Below are 21054 nucleotides of genomic sequence, written 5' to 3'. Positions count from 1 at the left end.
TCCTGTGACGCAACACATGGGGAGGGCTTCAGGACCAGTTTATTCTATCTGCTGTCCCTGGAATTCCCGCCCCGAACTACTGTGAACTTTGGCCAACTCCTTTCCTCATGGTCAACCATAAAATATCAGTGCCAAGCCATGATGAAAGAGGACAGTGCCCTCTGACACGTCTCAAGCAGGGGGTTCAGCACTGCCAACAGTAGTGGGGAAGGGTGGTGAGGGCTGACGTCTCCCAGAGGAAACTACAGGACAGCGTGCAAATTGCATTTGAGGATGGCACCAGGAGAGGCAGGCAGGAGGGGCGCCCCTCTTTTAATGGTTCACCAGGAATGGGGATGGTGCGCCCTGCTCCAGCTCTGGCTCCCCTGGGGCCCCCTGTTGTGCCAGCCTCCATCTGGGTGAAGGCTGCCTGGTCTTCCAACCAGAGGACTGGTTGGAAGGGAGGCAGGGAGGGAGCGAGGGAAGGAAGCAGGAAAAACAGGACTCTTTTCCCTGAACATAATTCTGATCCGGTATTTTCCTCCCAAGCCTTAACCAGCCCTCTATTCTGATGTAGCCTGATTAGTTAAATGCTTCCTCAGTGCTGTTGGGTTTTTCACATTCTCTCTCTCAAAATTTCACATTATACCAAACAATTGGCACATATCTGTGTGTGTGTGTGTGTGTATGCGCATGCGGGCCTTCGTGTCTATTTTTATCATCTCCTTGGAACAATGACTTTATTATGAATTTCAAAATCTCTTATAGTGTCCTGCCCATGTGAAATTGAGAAAAGCACTTAACTACCCGAAGACATATTTTTCCTCATTTCTCAAGAGCATTAATGTCTAATTCATAGGGTTGTTTTAAGGATTAAACGAGACAGTATAAGACACATTGCCTAGTGCCTGATATGCAGTGAGAGATAAAATTTAGCTCCAAGTATTAGAGGTTTTTTTTTTTTAAGATTTTATTTATTCATGAGAGATACAGAGAGAGAAAGAGAGAGAGAGAGGCAGAGACACAGGCAGAGGGAGAAGCAGATTCCATGCAGGAAGCCTGACATGGGACTCAATCCCGGGTCTCCAGGATCAGGCCCTGGGCTGAAGCAGCACTAAACCACTGAGCCACCAGGGCTGCCCAGTATTAGAGTTTTTATGCTGCAAATTATTAGTGTTCTTTTGGCAAAACTGAAGCAAATAATACCTCTACCAGTGGTGTGGGAGAGTGTCAACATTTTGATATTTTCATTCTAAGGAATATAATCAGAGTGCTTCTTATTGCATGTGTCCTTTTGTCGTTGAAGGAAAGCATGAAGGGAGGCCCTTACCATGCTTCCGTGTGGGTTTCACTGGTCAGTCTCACTGGCTGCACTCATTGGCGACATCCATGCCTAAACCACCTCTGGGACAGGGAATGGGGCCACGTGATTATCTGCTGGATGCGCTCCTCTTTGTCTCTTCCCCATGCAAATGAGGTCTGGTTCTGGGATCTGTGTGTATGTTGGGGTGGGGGCGTGGTATATGACTACCTGGGGAAAGTTAGAGGGTGCTTCAGTGGTTGAATCTGTAAATAGGGAGGCTGTTTTGCAGCTGTTTGGGGAGCCCAGGAGAGAAAAATAGGGTAGTGCCAGCAGATTAGTCAGTAAAGACTCCTGAGAGGGTGTGAGCATGGGGTCAACACGTGTGGTGACCTACTGCTCTTGGGACAGGCAGCAAGGGAAGGAAGAAGGAGACGCCAGATTTCTGGTTGGGCGTGTGTGATGGTGGAGGTGGTGTTCAGCAATATGAAAGGCAAAGCATCCTGGGGAGAATGACACTAGCTTTGTTTAGGCCATATAAGGTTTGAGTGGTCTTTTGGGTGTTCAAATGAGATAGTCACCCCTTATCCTTGGGGTATAGTTCTCAAGACCCCCCAGTGGAGGCCCGAAACCCTGTATATATTGTGTTCCATCCTACACATGTGTGCCTATGATAAATGTTAATTTATAAATTAAGTACAGCAAGAGATGAACAACTAATAATAAAACAGAACAATTATGACACTATACTGTAAGAAAAGCTGTGTGAATATGGTCTCTGTCTCTCAAAACATTGTCCTGCACGCCCCTCTTCCTGCTGTGCTGATGCGAGACAGTCAAAAGTCTACGCAATGGGCTGCCTGGACGTGAGGGACACTAGTGTTGGGGCGCAGAGTTAGGCTACCATTGGCCCTGGACGCTTCTGCAAAAGGAGGATCACCTGCTTCCAGACTACGGTTCACCTCGGGGGGGCGGGGGGTGGTTAGAGCTCAGTTCACCTCGGGGGTCAGAGCTCGGGCAGGCAGGGGGACTGCTGCATTCAGTATGTGATTGTGCGCAGGAGCCCAGGGCACAGGTGAGTCGGCCTTCTAAGAGTACACACCGGGTGGGCGCCGTCTACAAAAAGTAGGTGAAAGCACCCAAGTGAGTGTTGAGTAAAATGTTGCCTGGGAAGGAGTAGATATGGCGATATAAATTGTGGAAATACAGATAAAATGGGGACCGTTTTTTTAAGAAGTCTGGACATTTTTACAGATCTGATTTAGTCAGTGAAAAATTGTGTATCCCTCTCAAAATGTCCATAATTCTGCCTTTCTATAAAACGTAATGTTTTACTTTTTTTGCTTGTTCTGTTTTCCTACATAGAGCCTGTCATGGTCCTTGCACAAAGAGTGTCCTACTTCTTTGTTTTATGCTTTCCCGAAGCTACTTTTTTTTACTCAGGTTTTCCTTTATTTTAACTAAACAATGCTATACTTTGGGGCCTTCTTGTTGTTTCTGGAACATGCCAGCCTTATTGTGTCTTAGAGATTTCAAACTGGCTTCTGATTAAGTGCTTGGCTATTTGCATGGTTAATTCTCTTCTCGCCTTTAAGTCCTTGCTCAAATGACATCTTCCCAATCAGGCTCCCTCCTGGCTATGTTTTAAAAACTGTGACCCTGGGGCACCTGGGGGGCAAGGTGGGTTAACTGTCTGCCTCCTGATTTCAGCTCAAGTCATGATCTCAGTGTTGAGGGATCAAGCCCCGCGTGGGGCTCCTCACTCAGTGTGGAGTCTGCCTGAGATTTTCTCTCTCCCTCTGCCCCTTTCATTGCTCTCTCTCTCTCTCTCAGAATTAAGAAATAAAATCTTAAAACAAAACAAATAAAAAGCACTGCAACCCTGCCCATGATTTCCAAATAACTCTTACCCAGCTGTGGTATTTTCTTTTTCCCAAAATGTTGCATCACCTTATATCAAATGGGCATGTTTACTTTTGTCATTCATATTAATTACTTAGTCTATTTTTGACTATTCAGAAACTTCATGAACAGACCCAGAAAACCTATATGAAACAGCAAAGGTTTTCGACCTTATGAGAGACACTGATTTTTTTTGTTTCAGCTAGTACATTGGCCCCTGGAAGGCATTCTGTCTTGTTTAAGTATTTAACTTTGGCATTTAAAATTGCTTACATGTGATAAAAAAATAAATAAGCACTAATTTGCATTTTGTAATGAAGTGACTTCCTGCTGTATTCACTGCATGCCAGGATATGTGGTAGATAGTTATTCAGGCCGTTCGTGTACTGTTGCAGGACACGTTCTGAGCAGCTTTGAGGAAGCCAGAGGAAGCAGCTTCACAGATGTTTATATGCTGCTACCAGACCAGCTTAAATTTTCCCTAAAAATGTAATGCTTGCCAGAACCTAATGAGTGCGTTTGCCAAATTGCAATAGCTTTTCATAGCTAGCTATGCACAAAATTGAGATTGGCTTGTCAGCATAGATCTTTCTGTCTACACTAAAACCAGGGCAGTATGTCCTTTCATTCTTTCATCAGAAACAATTAACCTCTAATTATACTGGATACTTGAAACTCATCCCCCCCGGAGCTCTCGGTCTAGGTGAATATTTAAATATTTAAAATATTTAATATTTATATTTTCCACAAGAATAACATAGTTCCTTCCAATGGGTTCTTATAACACATTAAATACTTAAATATTTTTTAAAAACACAGATACTAAAGTTACCTTGAGCGATAATCGAAGGGACTCGGCCTTCCCACCCCACTGCAGAGTGGAAGAAAATGAAGATGTCATAGGGAATCCACAGTCGGCCTGTGCTGGGAAGAATGGGAACACAGTATGCTAGAAAGTCGGTAGACCTGGGTTTGGGTTCAGGTTCTTATCTGGAGTTTCTAAGATGTTTTTGCCGTGTGTTATGTGGTGGACTCTTTATGAAGAACCCAAGCAGGAATTTGTGACTGGTATTAGTACCAACAATATTATCTCTATGCGATCATAGTTTGTACCCTCATCTCTCCACCTGTTAGGATTCTCTTCTTGCTCTGCAATCTGCATTGTTTCTATTTCTATTTTGAATTTTATCAAAATAAGTGACTACTTAAGGTGACTACCTTAAAATAAGTGACTACTTTATGTCCTTAGGCAAGATCTTTATCTTCTTAGGGTCTTGGTTTCTTTGCCTATGAAATAACTTTGAGAAGGGCCCATGTCTTCAAGAAGTTTATTTTTTACAATAATACCAGAACTGCCACCATTCACCATTTGCTCAAAAGGAAAAGATAGTAAAGATTATAATTATACTGTGTAATAGTACTTTTTACATGGGCAATATGGTGAAATGTTATGCTTGTGTTGAGTGAAAATTCTGTCTAGATTTGTATATATTCTTTCCTGAATCTCTAAACTGGCAACAAAACTGGTTATCATTTAAGACTTTTCTGAACAGAAATGGGCATTATCCATGGTTGGGAACATGATTTTTTTTTAAAAAAATAGCATCATTACAAACGACAAGGCCACCTGAAGAATCTATGTAAAAAAATATTTTGTTATTAAAAAATACAGTTCTTGGAGTGAGCCCTAAGTATATTAATGGAAAATTGTAACTTTAACATAAATTTATAATTATGCCCTCAAATCTGGTTTCAAATTAACATCCTACCTTCCTCACTTTACCTCACTGACTGAGGAATAAATTATTTGAGCCAACAGCCACAACTAGCAGAATAGAGGCTTGGCAATGTGTAATACATGGGCATACTCTACAAGATACCCTCTGACTTCCAGAGACAGATGCTCTATTTTTGCCCATTCATCGGCAATGTAAGAACCCATTGAAAGGAACTGTGTGATTCTTTTGGAAAATATTAAACCACTAAATGTACAGTTATGCATGAGTCCTGATTTTCACAAATGTAAGCTAACAGCTGGATGAGAGTGCTGTGGGAGAAGGCCCACCAATTTGTTCACATTTAATGGCATTACTACACAATCTACTGAACAGTCAGCAAAGCAGAATCACAGCTGCTGTGGAAATGAGATTATTTAAAACAAGCTGAGGGAATACATTTAGGCCCAGGGTCAGAGCCTGAAGATCACTCCCTAATGAGTGCTTGGATAGTCACCATGGCATTTTGGCAGAGGAGAAATGAAAATTGGGTGAAATCCAAGGAAAATGCACATGAGGCTCCAGATGATTACAGGACTGTCACATTTAGCAAAAAATGCACTGACCTTTATTTGCAATTCATGACATTAATACCATGTCCAGAGATGGGCACCAGACAACCCTATTATCATAGAGAAAGACAGGCAGTGCATAATAAATTAGACCCAACATCTAGGGGGAGAGTGATTAAGAAGTGGGTTTTTGCATGGTTGGCAGAGAGCAGTTCTGTTGAGCAGAGGTATTTCCTGGAATTTCCCCCATATGTGGATTAGAAATAGGTTGCCAGATTTACCAAATAAAAATACAGGACACTCAGTTAAATTTGAATTTCAGATATGATGAATAATTTTTCATGAGGCATGTGCCAAATATTGTGCACTCTTATACTAAAGCATATTCATTGTGTATCTGAAATTTATATTTAACTGCACACCCTGTATTTTATCTGCCAACCCTAATCAGAAATGAATATTCACTGAAAGGCCAGGGCAAACTGGATTGGATCTCCCCATCTCTAGGGTTCACCCCAGTGTACCAAAGCTTCTCAGTTACTATTTGTGTTGGCTTTTGATTGCTGCCATAGCAGATTGCCAGAAATGTAGAGGCTTAACAGCAACATGGATTTATTATCTAAAAAATACAACATGAGATCTACTGGGCTACAATCGGGGCATCAATAGGGCTGTATTTCTTCTGGAGACTCTGGGGAATACCCATTTCCTTACCTTTTCCACTTTCTCGAGGTCTCCCACATTCCTTGGCTTGTGGCTTCCTTTCTCTGCCTTCTAAGCTGGCGATGACAGGTCAAGTCCTTCTCCCACTGGATCATGCTGACCTCCCATAATCACATTTCCCATGACTCTCTTCTGCCTCCTGCTTCCACTTAAATGGACTATTCTCATTACATTGGGCCCACGTGGATAACCCAAGATACCCTCTCTATGTTAAGGTCAGCTGATTCAGCAACCTTAATCCCATCTGCAACTTCAATTCCCCTTTTCTATGTAAGCTAACATATACACGGGTTCTGGGGATTAGAGCATGGATGTTTCTGGGGGGAGGGCATTGTTCTGCCTACCACAATATCTAAAAGTTGTTTGTCTTGAATTAGGCAATACTTCTGAAGCTGCTTTATTGCCAAGTGAGTCTTTTAATTAGCTAGTTTAGTTTTCTAATAGGAGGCAAACAAAGCAGATTGTGTTTGACCGACATATCAAACATTCTACCCTAGTGTAATGAGAACGAGGCAGTGTAGTGCTAGTGCAAGATGTCAGTGGGTTACAGCTCCAATATACCATACCAAGCAGTTTTATTCATCCTTTTAACATCATTTTTTTAACAGTGTACTGTGAATTCCTTGTGCTGCCTAATTTTGTGAGGACTAGTATATGAAATATAAGCAACAACTCTACAAATACGAACCTTCAAGAAGACAAAGGTAAAGCAAAGTTAACAGTGGGGATGAAATTCTCATTTTCTATTGATTTATTACTTTATATTTTTTTCTTACAAGAGAACACATGTACACCTTTATTTATTTGCTTTTCAATAAGTTTAAGTCCTTGACGAGTACAGCAGCACACAGATCCTGTGGCCAATGGCTTTAGCAGGAAGGTTGCTTCAGAATCTGGCAGGAGCCATGCCACTGTTTCTATGAACACGAGTTCCTTTTCCTGCTGATGACTCTGGTTTTGTTTGCTTTGCCACCAGGAGTCACTGTGTTATTCTTTGCTTTGTACTCATCTCTCGCCATTCAGTTTCATCTCGAGCATAAACACCTTCAATTTTAAGTAGAGCTGTGTGTTCCCTCTGGTTCTGGAGACCCTGCATATGGCCAACAAAAATGGCCTTGGACTACAGCCTTCCAGACATATTTGTCATTTTAGGAATCCTGTTCCCAGTAGGCTGTAAGGTGGCCAAAACTTTGTTTCTCTCTTTCTATTTTTTTTTTCTTTAGGAGAGAGAGAGAGAGAGAGAGAGAGAGAGAGAGAGAATCTGACTTGGTGTTCAGTTCCATGACCCTGAGATCATGACCTGAGCCAAGGTGGACACTACCGAATGAGCCATCCAGGCACCCAAAAAACTTTATTTCTTGATAGGTACATGTACATACATACTCTCTGGAGTCAAATGTGAGGTTGGTTGTATGTAACTGGGGGATTACTTGGACAAAGCCCACTGTTAGGACTCTATTCTATTAATTTGCTAATAGATTTGCTAACTAAGGCCCTTCTATATGTCAGGATGCTCTCCATCAGCATCTGGAAAGATCTACTTCTCCTTGATAAAATTATTTTTATTATTTTCTTTTGTAGATGATGTGGACATTAAGGAAAAACTATGGGTGTTTTTTTAAAAAAGATTTTATTTATTTATTTGAGAGAGAGAGAGAGAGAGAGAGCATAAGCAGGGTGAGGGGCAGAGGGAGAAGGAGAAGCAGACTCCCTGCTGAACAGGGAGCCCGGTGCGGGGCTCAATTCCAGGACCCTGAGATCATGACCTGAGCCTCAGATGCTTAACTGACTGAGCCACCTGGTGCCCTGAAAAACTAAGTTCTTATTTCCAGAGTCTTTAATCTAATTGATGTAAATCTAATTTCAGGCAATTAAATTCTCAGCTAGACTCTCTGTACACAAGGTTATCTGCCTCTGATAGTAGGCAGATAACCATGAATTTAGGTTATCAAGACATTTTAAAAATTATTCACTTCTCTCTTATACTTTCTTTTTATAAGTTCAGTGATAAGTTTCTATGCCATATAATCTTCCTTGAATTATAACCTTTAATGATAATAATTACTGTGATCATTGGATACTTAATAGGAGCCACATTATGTTCTAAGCTTTATAAGTACTCATCATGCAAAACCTATTGAAATAGGTATTACATTTTATTGAAGAGGAAACTGAGACTTTTATATAACTATGTGATTTTATAACTACTTGATTTCAAAGCCTTAGTCAAAATTTGAAATGAGCCCTAAGGCTCATGGCTCTGAATGCATGGCTCTTAATAATTACATAAAACATGCCTCCAAAATGTATTATCGTGCTTTTTTATATAATCATAAGTTGCTGGTTTGCTCTCATACTGTTAATTACGATAGTAATGGTCGTATCTTATTCTCTCCCACTTGGTTGCCAAGTGAAGATTTGAGAAATGTTCTCTGGCTTAGAATTCCTTCCTTCGTAAACCTACTCCATACTTCATGAACACATAGTTGGTTAAGTCCTCTGAGGTCAAGGACTGTGATTTATTCAAATATTTTATATTCTGACAACACCCACCACAAAAGGAGATTAATGGAATGCCAGTAAAGATATGTTAATTCATGAGTTACAGATCACAGGCCTTTATGTTAACTACGTGTGTCATCAGAGCACGCAATCACCCCGGACCTCCATTTCTTTTATAAAGTGAGGGTGTAAGTCAGAGCTCTGATAGTAGGCAGATAACAGGCCCCTACAGATGTCGATGCCCTACTCTCTAGAAGTTAGAGTATAAGGAAAGGGGAATTAAATTTTCAGATGGAATTAAGATCGCCAATTAGATGGCCTTAAAATGGGGAGATTATCCTGGATTATCCAGATGGGCCCAATGTAATGACAAGGGTCCTTTTAAGTGGAAAATGGAATGAAAGCAGAAGAGAGTCGAGAAGTAACTATGAAGGAAAGGCAGAAATTTGCAACGTGAAAAGGACTAGGTCTTCCATTGTTGGCTTCAAAGATAGAAGAAGGGAGCCACAAAGCAACGAATGCAGGTAGTATCTGGACACCAGAGAAGGCAAGGACACACATTCCTCCCTTGAGCCTCCCGAAGGAATGTAGTCCTAGCAACACCTTGATTTTAGCCCAGTGAGACTCCTGCTGGACTTCTAACCTGCAGAACTCTAAGATCATACATTTTGTTGTCTTAAACCCTGTTTATAGTAATGTAGTACAGCACCATTATGAAACTTATATGGCTCATAAATTATAACCTTGAGTTCTAACCATGATTATGTTCTTCGCCTCCCAGATTTGGTCACTGAGCTGCAAGTACTGGCCATACATTCTAAATGGAGTTCAGTGAGACCACGTACTTGAATAATTGGAAATTGACTGTAATACTAGATAAACAATTTGAAGTGGGTGCCTTTTTTTTAAGGATGATGTTACATTTTTTTTCTTAGTCTTACTTGAAAAACAGAACCAAATACAATTTATACAACTGAAGATTAGAGGCTTTGAAAAGATTAAAGGACTTCTATTTCTATTTCGATCAATATTGTACACTGATTATTCTGAAAAATCTTCTTCTGAAACCCTTAGAATCCTTTCTTATTGATTATATGATTAAATGTCCACAGTTCCTTCAAGGATTTTCAGTTTTAATTCTGTGGTTTTAATGTTCCATTTAAGTGTAATTTATTAGATTTTGTTTTGGCATATTGTAGGTGGCTAGTTAGTTGTTTAAAAATCACTTACTGGGGATACCTGGGTAGCTCAGTGGTTGAGCGTCTGTCTGCCTTCAGCTCAGGTCATGATCCCAGGGTCCTGGGATCAAATCCTACATTGGGCTCCCCGCAGGGAGCCTGCTTCTCCCTCTGCCTATGTCTCTGCCTCTTTCTGTGTCTCTCATGAATAAATAAATAAATGATCTTTTAAAAATCACTTATTGAATAGTGTGTCCTTTCTTAACTGATTTCAAAACATAACTTTATTTTAGCATATAATTTACCTATTATTTTGATCATTTTTGAATTTTTAAAATTCTGTTCCTTTGTTAGCTCTTGATATTCTAACACAAGTTCCACAACATTCTAATTATTTTGGTTTTAAACTATATCAAATTAGTTGTTAAACGGTACAATCCATTTTACTTATTTAGTTCAAATGAAGCAAATAGTAATCAGCAAATCAACAGGAAAGTTGCAGAGTAAAGATACGAAATCAAAATACAAAGTAAAATCAAGATACAAAAATCAGTTGCACTAACAATGAACTGTATGAAAGGGAAATTAAGAAAACAATCCCATTTACAGTAGCATGGAAAGGAACAAAATAAAAATTAAAAAAAAAAAGAAGGGAACAAAATACCTCGCCATAAATTTAACCAAGGAGGTGAAAGACTGTGCTGAAAACTATGAGACATCAGTGAAAGAAACTAAAGACAAAAATTAAAGGAAAGATATTCCATGTTCATAGATTGCAAGAATTAACATTGTTAAAATGCTCATACTACCTAGAGCAACTGATAGATTCAGTGCAATCCATATCAAAATGCCAATGGGATTTTACATAGAATTAGTAAAAAAAAAAAAAACCTTAAAATTTGTATGGAGACAGGTGCTAACTGGGGTTAGAGTCAATGAATGACTCTTTCTAACAAGCACCCAAGCGATGCTGATGTGGCTGGTCCAGGGACCGACCACTCCTTGAGTGGACAAGGCTTTTCGTCACAAAGAGGCAAATGAGCTGATTTGATGCACGTATTTATTGAGGAAGAAAGGCACATTCTGAGTTTTGTACGCGGTAACATTTTGTCATTAAACCATTTCACTCACTCGTCCCCCCAGCAACAAGAGCTGGCAAAACAGGTAGTTGTGTCTTTGCGGAACTGAAAAGCACTGAAGACACCCCCTCTATGCCAGATAAAACACAGGACACACAGTTAAATTTGAATTTCGGGTAAACAATGAATAACTATTTAGTGTAACTATGTCCTGAATATTGCATAAGACATAAGTGCAAATGGCACATGTACAGTAAAATTTTTATACTAAAAAAATATGTTTTGCTTGTCTAACATCCACTTTAACTGGACATCCTACTTTTTTTTTTAAGATTTTATTTATTTATGAAAGACACAGAGAGAGAGGCAGAGACACAGCCAGAGGGAAAAACAGGCTCCCTGCAGGGAGCCCGATGTGGGACTTGATCCCAGGACCCCAGGATTATGCCCTGAGCCAAAGGCAGATGTTCAACCACTGAGCCACCTGGGTGTTCCAGCATCTTGCATTTTTATATATTAGATCTGACAAGCCTATCTTCGCTCCATCCCAAAAACCCACCTAGACACCTAGAATGCTACAATGGGTTACCAGCATGGGTACCAGTCAGGCAGAGGGGCATCATCAGAGACAACTAACTAGTCAATTCCCCCAGAACATGCCCTTAAATTATTAGTAAGAATGAGCTAGCTGGTTCTGTAGGCCTGCAGGGGATGTGATCCCAGCTTGTAGGCTTTTCTTAGAGTAACTGAGCAAGCCCGGGGAAGAAGAGCTAGGATTAGGGTGGGGATGGGGGGTGGGGAGGAGTGTGTGGGAAGGTTACTAAGGGTGCAACTGAGGACGTGGAAACAGGAGGGATAGTAAAGAGGTATAGCCATGGAGGAAGACCATGGCTTACTTCAGAGTGAAACCCCTTGTCAGCCCTTGACAATGCTAAAACGTTCATCTGTTCCTTATTAGGCCGCATTCCCACTGAAACCATGAATTAAAAGCCAATTCCCCAGTTAGCACTTGAGTGTTTCAAGCACTGGTGATTTTTATTGCAGCTTCATCCTTGCCCAGTCTTTGAAAATTGTTTCTCTGTATTTTAATTACTATAAACAAGTTCTACTTGCTGTCAGTGCTCTGGAGATAGAGAGGAGTCGTGTGATTTTTCTACCCTGAAGGAAAGTGGAACCAGAACTGTCTACTCTGTGAAAACTTGCAGCTCACCTGTTTCCAAACTTTCCTCTAGACCATTTTGATCCCATTCATTAAAGTACTAAATCTTAGCTTCTTATGCTCAAGAATTTTGGAAAACATTTTAAACCTTTTTAATTTTTAGTTTGATACTCTTCCTGCCTACCCTCATCCTCCACCCAGCAAGTGCAGATGGCTCAGTCAATCTGAGGTTGCTCAGGCTCCATAGAATCAATATACCAACTCGTGGCATCCATGACTCCTTTGTGGTTTGGATGGATTATATTTTTTAATATAATATAATTATAATATATTATATTTAAATATAATAATTTGTTTTTAAAAATCAAGCAATTTCAATGGAAGTTTCTTATATTGGGGGGCATTTAGAGGCTTGTCTTGGAACAATAAAAGAAATCCTGATATGCTAAAAAACAAAACAAAAAAACAAAACAAAAACAAACCCAAACTCCTAAGGTGCAATCTTCTGTTTCATCTTTCTCAGAGGTGGTAGTTTATTTGGTAAGGGATTAGTATGTCTGGGGAAACAAAACCGATCAAACGTGATTGCCCTCTAGCAGCTTCAGTTTCAAGTAAAATGTTGAGGATGGTGTGATTCAATTCTGCTTTATTTCCCTGAACATTTTATTGGCAATTGGGTGGTGGTCTTCTGGCAAAAGCAGTAAGAAAAAGAGCTCCCTGAGTGCCTAGAAAACTTAAGATACATATTGCCGTGTGCAGAGAAGCCTGTGGGGATCAGGAAGCCAGAGTCTTGTCTGAGTCTTCCTCTTGGAGCCACAGCTGCCTTCCCTGCCCTTCCCCGGCCTGGGAGGTCAATGGCATTTCCTTCCACCCTGAGTCAGGGTAGTGGTCTTCAGGAAACTGGATTTGAAGCCCAGCACTGCCACTTAGCTCTGCAACCTTGGTGAAGACATTTATTCTGCACCTCAGTTTTCTCATCTATGAAATGAGCCTAGTATATACCACATACAATCTTCGGAAGGAAAAAATAGGACGTGTAATCATAGAAAGCACTTTGAACGCTGCCTGCCACACAGTAGGTTTTCTGTTGTGCTTGGCTAGAATTACTCAGCTCATCCTTCATTTATGATTTTTTTCCCCCAACCTGTTTGCTTCATCAATGATTTCAGGTGGTTTTCAATAAAATCACAGATGTGATGGACTAAGAGGGCAGCCCGGGTGGCTCAGCAGTTTAGCACCTCCTTGGGCCCAGGGTGTGATCCTGGAGACCCAGGATTGAGTCCCGCATCCGGCTCCCTGCATGGAGCCTACTCCTCCCTCTGCCTGTGTCTCTGCCTCTCTCTCTCTCTCTGTGTCTCTCATGAATAAATAAATAAAATCTTAAAAAAAAAAAAAGAAACAGTTCAGATAAAATGGGATGAAGGTTTTTCTCCCAGTCAGGGGTCTTGGGAAGAGCTCATGAGATTTTTAACTAGAAACATTCTCAGGAGACCGAAATTGGGTCCAGGTAAGCATGGGAAGAGCAACACGATTCTCATTTACCCTTCAAATCCATCTGTCTACAAAGTACAATGCATATTTTTAGAGTTTCCTCTTTCATTCAATACTTACTATAAGAAAACGATGGCCTTTAATAGGGTTCCTAAATAACACGTTGTCCTATAAAAATACTTTCATCCAGGCTGAGAAGCTCATGAGGCCGTGGGAGAAATCTAAGCCTTTATTTTTCTTTAACATTTTCACTATGATGGGCACATAAGCGTTTAGGACTGAGTGGCACAGCGTTGGAGGCAAAGTTAGCAATGACATTTTCCCTTTCCCTTTTGGTTGCTTGTTTTTGAATCTTGGCCAAAGAATGATGACTTAGAGATGATTCTTTTGGGGCCACTTCACATAATACGGACATTGTGCTCGTGGTTTCTTTCTTTTTTTTTTTTTTTTTAAAGATTTTATTTATTTATTCATGATAGTCAGAGAGAGAGAGAGAGAGAGGCAGAGACACAGGCAGAGGGAGAAGCAGGCTCCATGCACCGGGAGCCCGACGTGGGATTCAATCCCGGGTCTCCAGGATCACGCCCCGGGCCAAAGGCAGGCGCCAAACCGCTGCGCCACCCAGGGATCCCGTGCTCGTGGTTTCTAACAACAGTCATGAAGCTGTAGGAAGTCCTTAGGGCTGTCAATTTACCATATTTACTGATCTTTAATTATACACATTCTTGGAATTCAGAATACCCATTTCTAATCATTTTCATTATTTTACTTTACGTGGTCAGTTTTGAATTGCATTAAATGTTAGTTTTATGGGAAAAGGAAACTAAACCTTCTCCATCAGTTTGAGGTTGAAATCTCTCAATTGCATGAGTGCGCAAACTAAATGCGTAGTTTCAATATTATCATAGATTTCTAGGTCTTTTATGTAATGCTGTGCATCATGCTAAAACAGCCACGAGTTTAGCTGTCTTAGAAACTCAAAATTGTCAGAAGTGGAAAAAAGTGCTGTAGCCACAAGTTGTCATTGTTTGTCCTTTGCAGGAAGTGGGACTTCCCCAGGCCCAGTGAGCCTCCTGGGCTGAGAAGCAGCGCACTTGGCTGAGCCCTGCTGTGCAGACAGCTTCATGCCCACAACCAGACCTCCCCTGTTCTGCATCTAATACAATTTCCCAAACTGTGTGCCACTCCTGGGTTTAATGAGCATAAGAATTTAAAATAGCCCACTGTCTTCCATGGCAAACTGTGTCATACTTAAAACCTAAAAAATCTAGGGTTTCTTTTTTTAAGATTTTATTTATTTATTCATGAGAGACAGAGAGAGAAAGAGAGAGAGAGAGGCAGAGAGAGAGAAGTAGGCTCCATGCAGGCAGCCTGACGTGGGACTCGATCCCGGGTCCCCAGGATCAGGCCCTGGGCTGAAAGCAGCACTAAACCACTGAGCCACTCAGGCTGCCCCAAAACCTAAAAAATCTTAGGTTTTTCTTGAAAAGTTAATAAAATGACAGAGTATTAAATATAACTTAAAAGGAACAGATTGGTTTGAATTATTCAAATCTAATAGAGCCAACATTAGCCAAGTTTGTTCTTTATTGAGTCTTTGTTTTGTTTCTTTGATTTGTAAGGGAGAGAAAGAGAATATGAAAACCTGACAGAAATGAAGTATTCATTTCAAAATGCCATTTCTAGAGATTGGTATAAGGACCAACATGCCTTTCAAACTTTGGCATTTATCTCTCGTGCCTCCCAGCACGCGACTAGTACTCAGCATGATAGGTATGAAGCCCCTCATTAAAAGACTATCTTCACAATTATGGATAGTCACAGTTTTATCAAAGCATTTACGCTCATGAGAAAAAAAAAAATCCAGAATGTTCTTGATAATCTACTATCAAATTTTTAGTATCTGATAGTTTGTTAACTCACGAAATGTCAAAGTAACTGAACTAAAACAAACTTGGCTTAAACCAAAAAAAGACTGAGCATTCAGTCAAAATGCCAAAACTCAGCTTATTATTATCCTTGATTAATGAAGAAAACAGAGCATCAATATCTAAACATATTTTATGGTTATATATAAATTATAAGACCATGGCAAATGTTTTTAATCCTATGTCACCTTTATTAAACATGTACAAACCAGCCGTTCTCAAATCATATTACTTGCAGAAGCAGTGTTATAGGTTGAATAGTGTCTTTCCAAAATCTGTACGCCCAAATGTTGTTGTATGCCCAGGTGCTTACTTCCAATGCAGAATCTGACTTTATTTGGAAATAGGGCCATTGCAGCTGTATTTGGTTAACGAGATGTCACACTGGGGTGGGGTGGGACCCTATCCCAGTACGAATGGCGTACTTAGGAAGAGAGGAAGTTTGGACATAGACACCCCCACACATGGAGAATGCCTGATAACAGGAAGGCAGAGATGAGGTGATGCTTCCACGAACCAAGAGCACCAGAGATGCCAGCGAAGTTGCTGGAGCTGGGAGGGAGACCTGCAACACATTCTCCCTCGTGGCCTCAGAAGGACGAGGCCCTGCACACACCTTGATCTCGGACTCCTAGTCTCCAGAGCGGGGACACACTGTGGTTCTGTTGTTGGGGCCACCCAGGTGTGGTCCTCTGCGACAGCAGCCCCAGGAGCTAGCGCAGCTGGTAAGCTGGTGGTCACAGGTGTTTCTTAAGGAAATTAAAGCAGCAGATTCTGGAGTCCCTGCCTCTTTCTTGAAACTTCCTTCCTGGTTTTCAGCACACTCTAGTTTGTTTTTTGGTTTTTTTTTTTTTTTTTTTTTTTTTTCCTTGACTTATTGGCTGCTCCTTGTCTTCTTGACCCTAACCCCGGGGTAAGGCCTCTGCCTTCGGTCTCCGCCCACTGTTAAGTAACCTCAGTCAGCGCCCTGTCTCTAAATTCGTGTTATCTCTCGAATGTGGATCTCAGCGCTGACCTCACCACAATTGCAAACTCCTGTACGTGTTGACCTACCTGCTCTTTCCACCTGTGTGTCCTGAGGCATCTGGAGCTTAGCCCATGTGACACGGGGGTGCTGATCGGCAGGTCAATTTCATTGACGTCATGTCCATCCCCCTGAAGGATGGACTGCTCTGGCCAATGGACTTGAGAGTCAGCCTCGACAATTCTTACAATCACTTCCAATTAACTGGAAAATTTTGTTCCTCTGGTTTCAGAATACACTATAAATCCAATCCATTTCCACCCCCATTCCACTGTCGCCAGCTTCTGTTTTCTCTCTGATTCAGTTCTTGCTCTACACCCTGTCTGCTCTTCACTCCACGTCAAGAGTAGTCTTTCTAGAACACAATCAGAGGAGTCGCATGCTGCTAAAATCCACCCACAGGCTTCCCGTGATAGTGAGAATAGAATAGGAAGCTCTGACTATATTATACAAAGCCTGGTTTCACCTTCCCTCTGTTGAACACTATGTTTCCCGCTCAGCCTCTTGCCTGCTCCGCCCCAGCTGCATCCTCTTCTTAGTCTTTAAACAAAGAAGCACCACAGGACCATTCATGTTCCCCGTAGACATTTGTGTGGCTCAAGCCTTCCTGTCATGCAGGGCACGCTATGTCAGCTCCTTAGAACCTCTTCCCTGCAGGGTCTGTAAAGTCACACCCCTTCACTCCTGTCTCCTCAAATTTCTTTTCCGATGGTTGAATAATATTCCATTGTGTATATAGACCACATCTTCTCTATCCATTCATCTGCTGATAGCATCTCAGCTCTTTCCACAGTTTGGCTATTGGATTGCTGCTACAAACATTGGTGTGCAAGTGTCCCATCCTATCAATAACTTGATAGCTTTGGGGTAAATACTTAGTAGTGCAATTGCTGGGTCACACGGAAGCTCTATTTTTAACTTCTTGAGGAACCTCCACACTATTTTCCAGGGTGACTGCACCAGCTTGCATTCCCACCAGCAGTGTAAGAGGGTTCCCCTTTCTCCACATCCTTGCCGATATTTGTTGTTCCCTGACTTGTTAATTTTAGCCATTCTGATCAGCATGAGGTGGTATCTCATTGTGGTTTCAATTTTTATTTCCCTGATGGCAAGTGATGCAGAGTATTTTTTCATGTGTCTGTTGGCCATGTGTATGTCTTCTATGGAGAAATGTTTGTTCATGTCTTCTGCCCATTTCTTGACTGGATTCTTTGGTTTTCGGGGTGTTGAGTTTGATAAGTTCTTTATAGATCTTGGATACTAGATCTTTAATCTGATATGTCATTTGCAAGTATCTTCTCCCATTCTGTGGGTTGCCTTTAGCTTTGTTGACTACTTCCTTTTCTGTGCAGAAGGTTTTCATCCTGATGAAGTCCCAATAGTTCATTTTTGGTTTTGTTTCCCTTGCCTTTGGAGACATGTCTAACAAGAAGTTGCTGTGGCCAAGGTCAATGAGGTTGCTTCCTATGTTCTCCTCCAGGATTTTGTTGAATTCCTGTCTCACATTTAGGTTCTTCATCCATTTTGAGTTTATTTCAGTGTATGGTGTATGAAAATCATACAGTTTCATTCTTCTACAAGAGGCTGTCCAACTTTCCCAGCACCATTTGTTGAAGAGACTGTCCTTTTTCCATGAGATACTCTTTCCTGCTTGATCAAAGATTAGCTGACCATAAAGTCGAGGGCCCATTTCTGGGTTCTCTATTCTGTTCCATTGATCTATGTGTCTGTTCCTGTGCCAGTACCATGCTGTCTTAATGCTTACAGCTTTGTAATACAGCTTGAAGTCTGGCATTGTGATGCCCCCAGCTTTAATTTTCTTTTCAACATTCCTCTGGCTATTCAGGGTCTTTTCTGGTTCCATATAAATTTTAGGCAGCTCTGTGAAAAATATTGATGGTATTTTGATAGGGATTGCATTGAATGTGTAGATGGCTCTGGGTAGCATAGACGTTTTCCCAATATTTATTCTTCCACAGCACGAGCATGGAATGTTTTTCCATCTCTTTGTGTCTTCCTCAATTTCTTTCATAAGTGTTCTGTAGTTTTTAGAGTACAGATTCTCTACCTCTTTCGTTATGTTTATTCCTAGGTATCTTATGGTTTTTGGTGCAAATGTAAATGAGATCAATTCCTTAATTTTTCTTTCTTCTGGCTCATTGTTACTATGTAGAAATGCAATTCATTTATGTGTATTGATTTTATATACTGCCACATTGCTGAATTCCTGTATGAGTTCTCCCAATTTTGGGGTGGAGTCTTTTAGGTTTTCCACGTAAAGTATCATGTCATCTTCGAAGAATGAGAGTTTGACTTCTTTATAACAGGCTGATTTTTATTGTAACTCTTCTAAGAGCTGGATTTTGGTGTCATGTGGCTCTCAGATGTGTATAGCCATTCCCTATGTATCATGACATATTTATTAACATCTCCTAGAGTGGTAATGTGTCTCAGAAAATACCTTAGGAAAAGCTGTTTGAAACATTAACTAGTGTTGGGGCACCTGGGTGGCTCAGCTGGTTGAGCATCTGACTCTTGGTTTCAACTCAGGTCCTGGGATTGAGCCCCTCATCAGGCTCCATTCTCAGCAGTGAATATTTAGATTCCCCCTAGAGGGAGGCTTGAGATTCTCTCCCTCTCCCTCTTGCACTCTCTTTCTCTCTGAAGGAAATAAAAATAAATAAATCTTTTATAAAAATATTAAAACATTAACTAGTGTTGAACAGTAGACTAAAAGTGATAAACCATGAAGATGGTTCTCCAGAACTCTCCCAGCATCTAGCAAGAAACTGGTTGGGCCCCAACCATGTCCCACTCAGCATTCAGAGGTGAGCATCGCTCTGTGCAGAACATTTGGTGTTGCTGGTGAAATCTTTTCTGCCACTGAGTGTGCAATATTTACAGGGTCAGAGGAAGTACTCTTGTTGTTCAGGTCAAGCCTGGTTGGAAGTAAGATCCTGTTTCATGGTTTCCTCTCTGGCCAGGTACTGAGAAACTCCCTCTGCTGGCCTGAACCACATTCTTAAAGTGTCAGTTTTTAGCCTTCTTGTTCTGCACCCAGCTAAGGACAACCTTCTCTGAGTCATTAGTGAAATGCAATAGATAAGTTCTCATGGGTCATCTATTACAGCAGTAAAACCCAAAAATCATGGCCAGTGTCTGCTCATCTCATATTATCCAGTGATTCACCAATTTTTAATAACTCACAGTGTGGCAAGCTGCATTTACAAGCTGCAGATAGGACACAATCCCTGTCTTCAGGATGCTCATCATCTGGGACAAAGTGTAGACATTTAAAAAACACCTGAAGTAGCGGTTCACAAATCATGTGACGAAGTGTCCCTGTACTCCCAGCCAATTCCAAGGTTACCATGAAACATTTTAAAAATTCAAGGGCAGGGGATCCCTGGGTGGCTCAGCAGTTTGGCACCTGCCTTTGACCCAGGGCGCGATCCTGGAGTCCCAGGATCGAGTCCCACGTCGGGCTCCCGGCATGGAGCCTGCTTCTCCCTCTTCCTGTGTCTCTGCCTCTCTCTCTCTCTCTCTCTCTTTCCCCCCTTCTGTGTCTATCACAAATAAATAAATAAATAAATAAATAAATAAATAAATAAATAAATAAATAAATAAATAAAACCTTAAAAAATTCAAGGGCAAGTCAGAAGCTGAGTATTTGTTGGATTCTGCAAAAATGACTAGCTCAAAGTACTTTGCAGTGTCAACATCAGACCCTGTTGAGATTCCTTTCAGTGACATGAGATCTTGTTCAAGTGGGTTTTCACTGTGTGCTATGGTAAAAATTAAGAGCCACACAAGAAATCAATGTGGATCAGGAAATGAGGGTGATAGAGTCTAATCTGTGTCCAAGATCTGAGAAGCTATTCAGTGTCCCATAGGCACACATATACATTTAGTCAGAGGGCTGCTTTTTTTTAAGATTTATTTATTATTTATGTATTTATGTATTTATGTATTTATTTATTATTTTCATTTGAGAGAAAGAGTATGCCCACACATGCAGGGGATAGGGGCAAATGGAGAGAAAGAAACTCCAAGCTGACTGAAGATTGATCACAGAGCCTGACACAGATAGGGCTTGATCTCAAAACCCTGAGATCATGACCTGAGCCAACTAAGAGTTGGTTGCTTAACTGAATGAGCTACCTGGATGCCCCAGTAGGTTGCTTATTTAAAAGTTATATTTAAATATTACCTTTTTCTTTCGATTTGTGTGCACTATTTTTTAAATGGTTACTATATTGTCAGAACAAAGATGCTTATTAAGTAACTTGGACCTAATTACTTAATAACAAAACTGTTAGGTATTTCTTTCGGTCCAGGATGCTATGAAAATAAGAATGAGACATTAATTGAGAAACTTCTGAACCAAACTGAAGTTGGAGAATACCTCAGTGAAGGTTTGTGCCGTGGGTATAGAAACATAAAGGAGAGAGAATGATATGGCTTCCGAGAAGGATTTGGATGGCATCTGGGGAAGGCTAAGC

At 40.9% G+C, this 21054-nt stretch overlaps 1 protein-coding gene across 2 annotated transcripts in view; it reads right to left on the bottom strand.

The window, feature by feature from the left end:
• Nucleotides 1-21054, bottom strand: part of LOC144284256 (uncharacterized) — a 51729-nt gene that overhangs the window by 8195 nt on the left and 22480 nt on the right. The window contains exon 1 of one of the 2 annotated variants that reach the window (XM_077848583.1): nucleotides 6183-6476. The exons of the other annotated variant lie outside the window; for it this stretch is intronic. Coding sequence (XP_077704709.1) covers nucleotides 6183-6286 — 104 coding nt within the window. The 5' untranslated portion in view covers nucleotides 6287-6476. Of the gene's footprint in view, nucleotides 1-6182; nucleotides 6477-21054 lie in introns of those variants that run through there. 2 annotated transcript variants of the gene reach the window in all.

The sequence above is a fragment of the Canis aureus genome, chromosome 15, assembly GCF_053574225.1.
Source record: "Canis aureus isolate CA01 chromosome 15, VMU_Caureus_v.1.0, whole genome shotgun sequence".
Classification (NCBI taxonomy): domain Eukaryota; kingdom Metazoa; phylum Chordata; class Mammalia; order Carnivora; family Canidae; genus Canis; species Canis aureus.
Note: the sequence above shows the minus strand (reverse complement) of the source record. Positions and strands in the feature narration are given on the sequence as shown.